General features: G+C 37.4%; 1 protein-coding gene across 2 annotated transcripts; it reads left to right on the top strand.

Annotated features, from left to right (window-relative positions):
• Positions 1 to 43: 43 nt before the first annotated feature.
• On the top strand, positions 44 to 8,944 carry CSTF1 (cleavage stimulation factor subunit 1). Of its 2 annotated transcripts, XM_043990354.1 has the most exons (7): positions 44 to 156; positions 1,133 to 1,189; positions 2,309 to 2,506; positions 3,140 to 3,417; positions 3,766 to 3,963; positions 5,016 to 5,406; positions 6,988 to 8,944. In XM_043990354.1, the coding sequence occupies exons 3-7, from the start codon at positions 2,338 to 2,340 to the stop codon at positions 7,245 to 7,247; spliced, it is 1,296 nt and encodes a 431-aa protein (XP_043846289.1). In that variant the 5' UTR covers positions 44 to 156; positions 1,133 to 1,189; positions 2,309 to 2,337; the 3' UTR covers positions 7,248 to 8,944. The 2 variants fall into 2 exon arrangements, with proteins under 2 accessions (XP_043846289.1, XP_043846288.1); XM_043990353.1 differs by lacking the exon at positions 1,133 to 1,189 and having other exon boundaries at positions 61 to 156.
• The last annotated feature ends 2,936 nt before the right edge of the window (positions 8,945 to 11,880 follow it).

Below are 11,880 nucleotides of genomic sequence, written 5' to 3'. Positions count from 1 at the left end.
GATATCGAGGCTCTCGATGCTCCAGCCTGCACGCATGCGCTGTGGGGGTGGTGCTAGGAGGCTCGTTAGAGCCTTTTGCCACCATTTTACTCAGATCCTGGCTCAGATCTTGGCGCTGCCGGAGCTGGCGGTAGTGGATTCGTTTCCGGAGGCAAGGTACGGGCACCTAGCTGTGAGCAGGAGTCACAGCTTTTGCTGCCCAGGGACATGTAGGGTCCAGGACGCCGGCGGGGGGGTCTGGAGTAGCACGAGCGCTAGATGGGAGTAGGAATCGCCTGAGGGGGCGTGCCGGGACGGGAGAGGCCGAGTGTGTAAGGGGGTCCCGGCGGAGGCCTAAATCTTGGGAGGCCCGGAGCCGGACCCCCTCCCCAGACTTGGTACTGAGCGGGGACGCGCGAGGGGGTCCGAGAGCGAAAGGGTCGGGCCTTTTGCGGGTTTGGCAGGGTTGGGGAGGCAACTGCCTCCCCAACCCTGCATGGTCGAGCCTTCCCGCCTCCTCCGCCTCCCCGAACAAATACCATCTATCCAGACTCTAGTCTGCTCTTGGGTTCCTCGTCCACCCGGGCTGGTGCAAGCTCCCCTCCCTTGTTGTAGGCAAGTAGTTTAGTCTGTAGCAGCCACATGATTATTTTAATATTAGAATTGAGGTCCCTTCTCACCCATCGCCACCACCACCATGCCTGGCACACCTCGTGGTATACTAGAAAGGAATTGGAGTCAGAAAACCTGGGTGAGAGTCGCAAGTTCTGCCTCTTGCTGCCCCTGAGACCTTTGTCAAGTTTTCCCCCTCTCTGGGCCCAGTCTTCAAATCAGTTTGACAGATGTCTGTTAAGTGCATAGTCTGCCGAGTATACAAACATAAAAGTCCTTGTCATCAGGAACTTAGTATAGATTGTATCCTATTAGTTTGTGACAGGAACCTATAAGGTGCATGGATTCCTATGACTTAAGACTCCCCCACGCAAAGGAGGAAAGAGGGCTGTGATGCTGGCCCAGAAAAGGGCCATGGTTACTTGTCTGCAAAATGAAGCCATGGACTCCTCAAAATAATGTTCTTAAATTAGTAAAAAAGGCCCTGCTTAACTCGGCTTTCTTGTTCAGTTCTTTCTTGGTTTGTGTTTTTTTTTTCCAGTCCTGTTCGACTCTTCAAGACCCCATTTGGAGTTTTCTTGGCAAAGATACTGGAATGGTTTGCTATTTTCTTCTCCAACTCATTTTACAGATGAGGAAACTGAGGCAAATAGGGTTAAGTGACCTGCTATGGGTCACACAACTAGTAAGTGTCTTAGGCCAGATTTGAACTCACAAAGATGAGTCTTGACTTCAGGCCTGAAACCGTCCACTGCACCACCTAGCTGCCCCCAACTCAGCTTAGCACAGGACAAGGAATAATAGATTTGAAATCAGAAGACCTGAGTTCAAATCCCTATTCTGACCACTATCTGTTACTTCTGAACCTTGGATAAGTCATTTAATCTCTCCTTGGCCTCTTTTTTCTCATCTGTAAAATGAGGTGGTTGGTCTATATGGCCTTTAATTTCCATTCCATCTCTACATTTTGACTGATCCCTTCCAGCCCTAATTCTCTGATCTGAAAGATCTTAGGATCCTGGCTTTCTAATTTTTCCTCTCCCCAAATATAACCAACCTGGGTTTGCCAAAACCAAAACCTCTAAACCAGCCATGATTTTCTAATTAATAAGAAGTAATGGACAAAGCCATCCAAATATCAGCCGTAAATCAGCTTAATCGCCCTCTTCATAGATTAAAACCCACATCAACTTATTCTTCTTTCTTGTTCTATCCTTTAGAAATCTTCCCCCTTTTCCTCTATATTGCTATGATCCTGTGTTATCTTTTTTCCCCTTTCTCAGATATCTCCTACTTCTCCTTCACTCATCTTTTTATTTCCCCTTAGTACTACTTGAACCCGATAGCTCTCCTACCCCTTAACACTTTACCTGGGGGAAGGGGAACATTCCCTATTTTTTTGGAATAACTATATAACTGGGGTTCCTAACATTATTTTCTATCATAGACCCTCTCACCAGTCTGGTGAAGCCTATGGATTCCTCAAAATAAGGTTATTAAATGGATAAAACAAAGAAAAAACATTTTTTTTAAAGTTAAGGACCCCTGGCCTATAGCTATCTATCATTACCTTGAGATGAGTCATGTCCAGTACTCTTCCTAACTTAAATGATATGTGTGCTAGACTTAAAACAGAGAGCTATACTAAGTGTGTGAAACAAAGAAAAATCATATATATCATTGTTCGTTTTCAGTTTCTGGCTCTCTTCCTTTGCAGGTGAAAGGAGGTGATTATTTTTCACCAAAATGTACAGGACGAAAGTGAGCTTAAAAGATCGTCAGCAGCTCTATAAATTGATCATCAGCCAGCTGCTCTATGATGGCTATATCAACATTGCTAATGGTCTCATCAATGAAATCAAGCCTCAGTCTGTGTGTGCACCCTCTGAACAGCTCCTTCATCTCATCAAACTAGGTATCTTGCACTTTGAAGCTTGGATTTTTAGATTCACCTTTGAATGTAGATTTATTGCTCTAGTTCTGTAACAAGTATAAGAGAATATCACCCTTCATGAGGAATATGGTGGGAACTGAGTTCCTGTAACTTTTCTTAACTTGCTTTGATGGTGATCATTGTAATGACCTCCCAAAGGAGAGGCAAAAGAAAACAGGCTGGAAAAAAAAGCAAAGCACTTCTCAAGAGTCATTGCCATCATGGTGGCTGACATTTTGAGCTCTGAATATTAAATTGAGCATATTCTTAGGAATTGCTGAAAATTTAAATGGTCAGCATTTTTCTAAAAGTTTGCATTTCCTCAAAAAAAAAAATCCTTCCAAAATGTCAGTGGTAGATGGCAATAAATCTGACTTAATGACAAAACATCTCCTACCTACTGTTACCTGGCATGAGCACAGAGAATATGAGAAGAGCTCTAGAGAAGGAAGAAATAATTTTATTACAGGTGTGTTATTCTCCTTTTTGGTTTTCTCTTTATCCTTATTCCCTTGGGTTGTCAGCCAGTAGTACTTTTTATTCTGTAGCTTGGGAGCCCAATGCTTCATCTAGGATTTTGAAGTACATCTTTTTTCCCTCAATTTGCTCTTTTAGGAATGGAAAATGATGATAGTGCTGTTCAGTATGCAATTGGACGCTCAGATACAGTTGCTCCTGGCACAGGAATTGACCTGGAATTTGATGCGGATGTTCAGACCATGTCCCCAGAGGCTTCAGAATATGAAACTTGCTATGTCACATCTCATAAAGGACCTTGCCGTGTGGCTACTTACAGTAGAGATGGACAATTAATAGCTACTGGATCTGCTGATGCTTCAATAAAGATACTAGATACAGAAAGAATGTTAGCAAAAAGTGCTATGCCAATAGAGGTATGGGTCATAATGTTTTTTACCAGATTGGGAGCCATAATTTAAGACAGTTTTTAAATAATGTTTTTAATCTCTTGGATAAAACCTGTGGCTTCATTTACGTAGGGAACTCCTAGCAAAGAAACTCCATCTACTAAAATACTGACACCTTCTCTGCTTTGATACTGAGATTAAGTGGCTTGAACCCAGGTTTTCCTGACTTCTAGGCCAATAATAATATGGCCAGTGCTAACCATGGTGTCAGTATTGCCTCAATTATTTTTTTAAGATTGTATAATCTGTTTATGTACGTGTTTGTGTGTACACATACACTCTTCTGCATGTAATTTTTTTCCCCTTTGCCTATAGGTCATGATGAATGAGACAGCCCAGCAAAATATGGAAAATCATCCTGTTATCAGAACTCTGTATGATCATGTGGATGAAGTTACATGTCTTGCTTTCCACCCAACGGAGCAAATTCTAGCATCAGGTTCAAGGGACTATACTCTTAAGTTGTTTGATTATTCCAAACCATCTGCCAAAAGAGCCTTCAAATACATTCAGGTTGAAAAATGTTTGATACTTGTTTTTGGTGCATATATTTAAATATTAAGTACACTGATGATAAGGCATCCTTTCCCCCCCTCATGTGATGAGGTAATTAAAAGCCATTCATGGGGCAGCTAGGTGGCCCTGGATTCAGGAGGACCTGAGTTCAGATCCAGCCTCAGACAATTGGCACTCACTAGCTGTGTGACCCTGGGCAAGTCACTTAACCCCAATTGCCTCACCAAAAAAATAAAATAAATTTTAAAAACTAAAAAAAAAAAAAGCCATTCATAGTGCCTAGCCTAATAATCCATGTTCAGCAATATATGACAAAAATTCATTTGCATTTCACATTTCCATATACTGATGAGAACTACTGTTAGTAATTAGCCTTAAGAAATTTTTTAAAAGGTTGGAACCTTGATATGGCCTTTTTAAAATATTTCTACCACCACCATCCCAACCCACCTTCCATATACTATAAACTAGGTTCCTGGCTTCAGAGACTAGAAAATTGGTTTATTTGGAACCATCAAGCTCTTTCTGAAAAGCAGCATCAGTTTATGCCTAATCTGGAAACTATGTTTCTAAGGGGTTAATAATACTATAATGTTTACTGACACTTCTTTTCAAAGTGATTGACAGTCCTGTATTTAAATTTTGGGGACCTTCTTGGAACCAGCTAAAGAAACAAGTAGGTTTGTATTATTTACTTTAGAGTTGGAACCTCTCTAAGTAAATAAGTTACCTATGGTTAAGGAAGTAGGTGAAATAACTTGCCCAAAGATCACACAACTAGTAAGTGGCAGAGCCAAGATTTGAATCTTATTCCTCCTGTGACTCCAAATCCAAAGCTCTTTCCACTGCCATAACATTTGACTGCCTTGTGCCAAAGATACCTTCTTGATATGTTGACCCAATTTTATTCAGTTGGATAGTCCTTTGCCTAAAGAAGTAGTGCTTGGGAGAAATTATTTAATGAATTCCATTCTAAGAGCAGCATATTTCCCATAATTAACATATTTGTCTGCCACTTAGTCACTTAAGTCTAATGTTCTCTTTACTAGGAAGCTGAAATGTTACGTTCAATCTCATTTCATCCTTCTGGAGACTTCATACTTGTTGGAACCCAACATCCAACCCTTCGGCTTTATGATATCAATACATTTCAATGTTTTGTGTCTTGCAACCCTCAAGATCAACATACTGATGCAATATGTTCAGTTAATTATAATCCTAGTGCCAACATGTATGTGACTGGTAGCAAGGATGGCTGCATCAAATTATGGGATGGTGTCTCAAATCGTTGTATTACTACTTTTGAGAAGGCACATGATGGTGCTGAAGTCTGCTCTGCAATTTTTTCCAAAAATTCGAAATATATTCTCTCGAGTGGAAAGGACTCTGTAGCTAAACTATGGGAGATTTCAACAGGACGAACATTAGTCAGATATACAGGTATGTGAAAATAGTACATAAAACCATTACCTTACATTTATCTTGTATTTTAAAGTTGCACAATGCTTTCATATTTATTATTTTGCTTGAGTCACACAGCAACCTTGTGAGTTTCCTGGTACAAGTATTTATACCCTTTTTATAAGTGAGGAAACATAAGTGATTTGCTTAAGGCCACACAAGTGGTACATAACAAAACTTGTCTGGAGCACACTTTACCCAGGAGTACTATTGATTACATATAGGATCCTGATCAAGACAATAATCCAAGACAGTTTCAAAGGACCATGATGAAAAATACTGTCCACCTTCAGATAGAGAACTGATGAACTCCAAATGCAGACTGAAGCATGCTTTTTTCTCCCCGTAACTTTATTTTTCTTGCCTCTTTTTTCCTCAGCATGGTTAATATGAAAATAGGTTTTGCATGACTTCACATTGCTTTGATGTCCTATTGCTCACCTTCTTAATGGGTAGGGGAAGGGTGAGAGGGAAGTAGAGCATTTGGAACTCAAAACCTTAAAAAATGAATGTTAAGAAGAAAAGAAAGATTACATATAAGATGCATAGAGCTGGAAAGGACCCCTCAGACCATCTAGTCAGCCTTCTTATTTTACAGATAAGGAAACAGATTGTGACTTGCCCAAGTTGAAAAGTTCTGTCAGAAGGGAAGCAGGATTCCAAACAAGATCCTTTTGATTCCAAAGCTCATTTCTTTCTATTGTGCCACATTATGGGAATTGAATTCTGCCTAGTGTAAGATGGCTTCACTTATTTTAAAAGCTTTGTAGTGCCCTGATTCCTTCCCATAAGACATATGGAATTACCAGAAGAAATCAGAAAGTACATGAAACTTTGAAATAAGACCTTAAATTTATTGAAAACTTTACTTTTATCCAATAAAGCTTAGCATCATTGAAAATGTCAGACACCAGTAACACAAAGTAATTAGAATGATTTTAGTTTTGAATCAAAAAATAACCAATAGAAGAAATAGTGTAAATAATTGTCTAGCATCTGTTTCAAATAATACTGTAATTAGTATTTCAGTGTTTAATTTTGCTTGTTTTCTAATAAATAAGTGCAGGGCCTGGTCCTGTGTCTGCGTAGGACTCTGTTGTTGGTAATTACTTACCATAAGAGCCCCATCTTGAAGAGGTTGGACCATATAATCTCTAAAATCCCTTCTATTTTCAAAGTACTATCACTATTTTATTTGTTGAGTATTCATGAGTTTTTGAGCCAGTAGGGTGCAGTATTCCTTAAATTGGCCAGTTCTTTTTAAAGTACTTTAGTACTACACATTCTAGTTATGTATGTTTACTGTTTTATTTAGTTATAGATATTATTAAAATAGAAAGCTTTATACAGTGAATAATTAACTTCTTTTTGTTGATGTAATTGAAGCATCTTTTGTCTGATGAGAATATTCAATAGCCAGTTGAAATCAGAAGAGCTTGTTAACTCCAATTTAGAACATTGAGGTGATGAGCAGAATTAAAATGCTGCTCATCATGTACAAATTTATCTCTTGGCAACTTAACACATCTTCAAAAGCTTAATAGTCCCAATATTTTACAGGTGCTGGTTTGAGTGGACGACAAGTACACCGAACTCAAGCAGTCTTTAACCACACAGAAGATTATGTATTACTTCCTGATGAAAGGACAATTAGTCTTTGCTGCTGGGACTCACGAACAGCTGAACGAAGAAATCTACTTTCCCTGGGGCATAATAATATTGTTCGTTGTATAGTACACTCTCCCACCAACCCTGGCTTCATGACTTGCAGTGATGACTTCAGGGCTCGGTTTTGGTATCGGAGATCGACCACAGATTAGAGATTTCTTCTTTGAATATTATTTTCTCTCCTATATATAATATAATATAATATAACTTTTTAAAGTATTTCTTAATTCATCATACCATCTTATGGCAATCGTGGTGCCAACGCCTTCCTGAATTTGTACAAAATTCTTTTTTTACCTTGATTTAGAATCATGGTGGAAAAAGTTGGAAATGCAGATATATGCAATTGTTCCACATTCACTGATTATTACAGTGTGATCATCACTAAGTACAGTACTTACCATTTGCTCACAATAGTTGATCCTTTTTATAAGGAAAAATTTTTACATTTTTCTATTTCTTGAAACAGTCTGTCATCAAGAATTTTCTTTTGGCTTATTTGTCATCTTATGCACTGTTATTCATTGAATTACTTTAGGAAAAAACAACTTTGGTAGCTGCATTTGGTTCATTGGTGGTCCTGCATTTCTGAGAACAAATAATTGTGCCATATTTAAGACCTCTTTTAAAAATAGCAATTCTATCTAAAAATATTATTCCAGTAATAAAACTCAGATCTGCAATACCTAAGTATTACATTTTTTACTTCATTACAACTAATTTTTACCTAAGATAGATTTTAATAATGCCATCCACGTGATCCTTTTATCTTCAGTTTTTGCTTTTTTGTGTTTAGACTATATTTAACAAGGCTATGATATGTGACAGTAGATTGCAAGTTGAGAAGTCAACATGTTATTAATATCTGGAATATAGTAAAAATTAGATATTGGAGATTATATTAATCTCTGTAAATTACAAACATTGGTCTTCCTCATGAAATCTATAAATGATATTTTTCAGTTATTTTATTTTTAGCATGAACCTTAACTATTTTCATCATTGAGGCACATAATACCTACCTCCTATCTTTAAAGATTTGTGCAGTTAACTAACCAGTTCTCTTTTTCTTGAAACCTTTTGAAGACAATTTGTACTGATTTAGTTAACTCTAGCAAGATAAAAGATTAATCTTGAGCATTTCGCTAGTCTGTCTTCCAGGTAATTGCCACAGTTTAGGTTGTCCCAAAGATTAAATGACACTATGCCAAAGTGGGGACATAGGAAAGTGCTTTTGACAAAAAAGTATTTTATAAATACAGGCAAATATAACCTTATAGGAATGATAACTTAAGAACTAAGTCCCTACATGTATAATATGTTATTACAGTTTTTCACTTTAAATTCAGCTTTGGTAGATATGGTAGTATTTCTAGACCACTAATCTGCTCATTTAAGTATCATTCCAGACTACTGGTTTAAGTTATTTTAAAGCATTTGTTAACATAGGATTGCCATGAAATCACAGAGGTTCTGTTTTTGGATTGGAGTAGGGTTCCCAAAGTTAACACATTAAGAAACTACCTTCTGTTCTCCAGTTTGATAACTCATAGTTTTGTTTTAAATCTTGGTGTGTAAATATGTAAATGAACTATATGATCTATAGATGTTTGGAAAGATTTGAAACAAATACATTACGAAAAATCAGAATCTAGAATTTCTGAATTATTTTTCAAATTTTGCTTTACAAGGTGACTTTAAGGAGAGGATGTAATATTTCTTCATTCTTGTACTCTTAGGGCATAAATACTTGAACTGGATGATCACATTGAACATCTAACAAGTTTGTTTGAATTTCAGGTTCATAAATTATACATGTTCTTGAATTAAAATGATTCATATCACTGCACTTTTTGAAGCTCTCTATGTGCTTTGTCGAATCTGGTCACAATATATTTTTAAATACAAATTCACTAAAGAGTTTTTAAATATACTAATATTCTGAATCACACAAGTACCAGGAATATTGTATGACATGTGTCATCAGCATTCAACTGTTGAATAATATCCAACCAAAGTATTACTGTGTCATATTATATTTTTTCAGAATGTGAAAAATAAGTTTTATTTGTATGATTATATTTTGAACTTGGTTTCTTCAAGGAATTATTTAAATCTTTCTATATTTTAGCATCAGTGATGAATTTACTACTGATACGTTTTCCTATTCCTCACAGTGTCTGTTCCAAACCCAGGCCTTCTCTGTAGTTGACATTCAGTCGGCCAGTATTATAGAAGCTAGATTTATTTGGTACTTTACTTTTAGGTATATATTATCAGGACTTACATCTCTGGTATGTCAAATTTTCTTAAGGAGCATAGAGAAAACTTACCCTAAATATGGACTTTTTTGTTAAAACATTTGGGTTGGGACTATAGAGAACTGAATGAGAACTCTAATCCTTCTTCCTTGCCAGGGATGTTATATTGAAAAGTTACATAATATCTTCAGGTCTCAGTTTGCTACTATAAAATGAAGACATTTGCCTAGATGGTCCCAATGGTCTTTTTTTCAGCTCTAATATGTATATAATGAACCATACTGGGGAGTTCTACTTCACTAGTGATAGCTAAGTCCTTCCATACTTTAGATGATTTTATGGTTACTGTGACCAAAATAACCCTCATAAGTGGCCAGTGCCTTTGGCAATGGATTTTTGAGGTTAGCTAGGCTGGTTTGTTGCCTGTCACTCAGGCCCATACTGATGTTTCTCCAGCTTGGTATTGTGTTAAGGTAATGGATTTAGCAGATACTCACAGACCCACCTGGAGATTTAAACTGATTGAATTACATAAGGCACTGACTGTTGACAGTTTACTAGAGTGTAAGCACTGTAGGGCTGGTACTTAAGAAAGTAATTGTTCTCAGAAACTAACAACTTTGAACTTTGACCACTTTGGGCCCAGTCAACCAATCAGCTTGAACCTCCCATTTCTGGGAGGGAAACAGGAAGGAGGAAGCAGAGGCTGCGCAGAGAGCTTGCTCTCTTTTGGCTGGAGAGATCGGCACGGGGGCAGAGGACTTCACAGGGGAGTTTAGGAAAGCTAGGATTGCCAGGTTATAGGAAGTCTGTTCTCAATCTTTCTCTTTCTTTTACTGTCTTTCAAAAAATCCTTAAAAAACCTAAATTCGTTTATCAGTGATTTCAGTCAGTTTTCCCCCAAACTGGGGGGACAGATTAGAACCCATGTTTAGAATTTTAAAATACACAGTATAGAACCCATCACAGCTTATGTTCAACTGGATTAACTTCGAAGAACTCGGTGTCACAGCCATATCACAGAGGCATCTGGAAACTTCAGCAGAGGAATGTGTAGTTGTATTTTTTCTAATGCATTTCTAAATGTCTTCTGCCTTCATGCTTCCTATCTCTTTGCAGGCAGCCCTCCAACTATGCTCTATATTTGTTTTTCTTTTGGTGAGCTTTTTTACTGTTAAATGTGCCCTGCCTTCTCAGAAAATCTTTTCCTTATTCCTTTTCTCTCATCTTTTTTATGTTTAGAATTTCCTCTCACTATTCACCTGTCTGGTTATTTTTCCCTGCTCTTCATGTTTTCTTTTATCATTTCATACATCTCCACATTCATCCTTTCTGTTCCCTCTTTTATAATTGCCCCACTCTCGTCCTTCCCTTTTTCCAGCCTTTGTTTTTTTTACCTTTTTTATTACCTTTTTATTCTCTTATCCATGGGATTGGATTTATTATGAAATCTAAATTTCACCTATTCGACTTGGTTATAATAGTGGCTGAAAGGTCCTTATCTACTCAGACAAGGATTGAAAGAAGGAGCATAGCCACCACAGAAAATACTTAGGTATTTTTTTTCTTTGACCTGGAAACTGGATTTGGGAAGTTTTTATTTTAGGATCTCCTTTAAGAGGTGACCAGAGGATTTTTTAAACCTTGCCCTCTGATTCTAGATCTTTGCAGTTTTAAAAAATATATAATTTCCTTAAACATGATGTTTAGGCTCCTTTTTTGGTAGGGAAGAAAGTGGTCATGCCCTTCAAGTAGTCTTAAATTATTTCTCCCTGAACTTTTTTAATCTTATACTTTCTATTCTATTTCTTGTACCAAACTGTTCATTCTTTCTCCAGTTCTTTTTTCCCTTAACTCTTGATTCTTTGTCATCAATACTTTGATTTCCTTTCCAATTGTTCCTTCTTGTACACTCATTTATTAAAATCATTTTTAGCCCTATTTTTGGTATCCTAGCCAGTGGCTTTCCAGGTATTCTAACTGATCTTATGTATTTTTCTCCTGGGACTTTGTAGGTATTTTGGAATCACTCTCTTCTGGATTTGTGTCTTGAGTGTCCCCTTTGCTATCATATTTCTTTATGGTAGGATCCTTTTGTTTTTGTTCATTCTTCCAGTGTTGCTTGACTTTTGGCTCTGCGTTAAGATGAGACTCTACTTCTAGAGGGCATGGATGAACTGTCCTTGTTGCTACTTTTCATCCATTTGGATCCTAGTACTGCTTTCATGTGGTATTAAGTGTTATGTTATTCAAAGATTTCTGGGACAGCTCAGGCTAGAGATCTACAAGCTTTCAGTGAGACCAAATAAAGGGCAAGAGTATAAGCATTGCTCTTCTAGTCTGAACTCTACAAGTTCCTGAAATGGGTTTGTGTCTAAACAACTGTGATGAAATAATGGGATTTAGCAGATACTCAAAGACCCACCTGGAGATTAATCTATACTGATTGAATCAAGTGAGAGTGATTGACTGCTGATTAAGCCTACTTCAAGTTAATTGGATTGTAATCACATCTGGCTAGCCC

This window comes from Dromiciops gliroides, chromosome 2 (genome assembly GCF_019393635.1).
Source record: "Dromiciops gliroides isolate mDroGli1 chromosome 2, mDroGli1.pri, whole genome shotgun sequence".
Taxonomy (NCBI): domain Eukaryota; kingdom Metazoa; phylum Chordata; class Mammalia; order Microbiotheria; family Microbiotheriidae; genus Dromiciops; species Dromiciops gliroides.
This window is presented reverse-complemented; position numbering and strand designations above follow the sequence as displayed.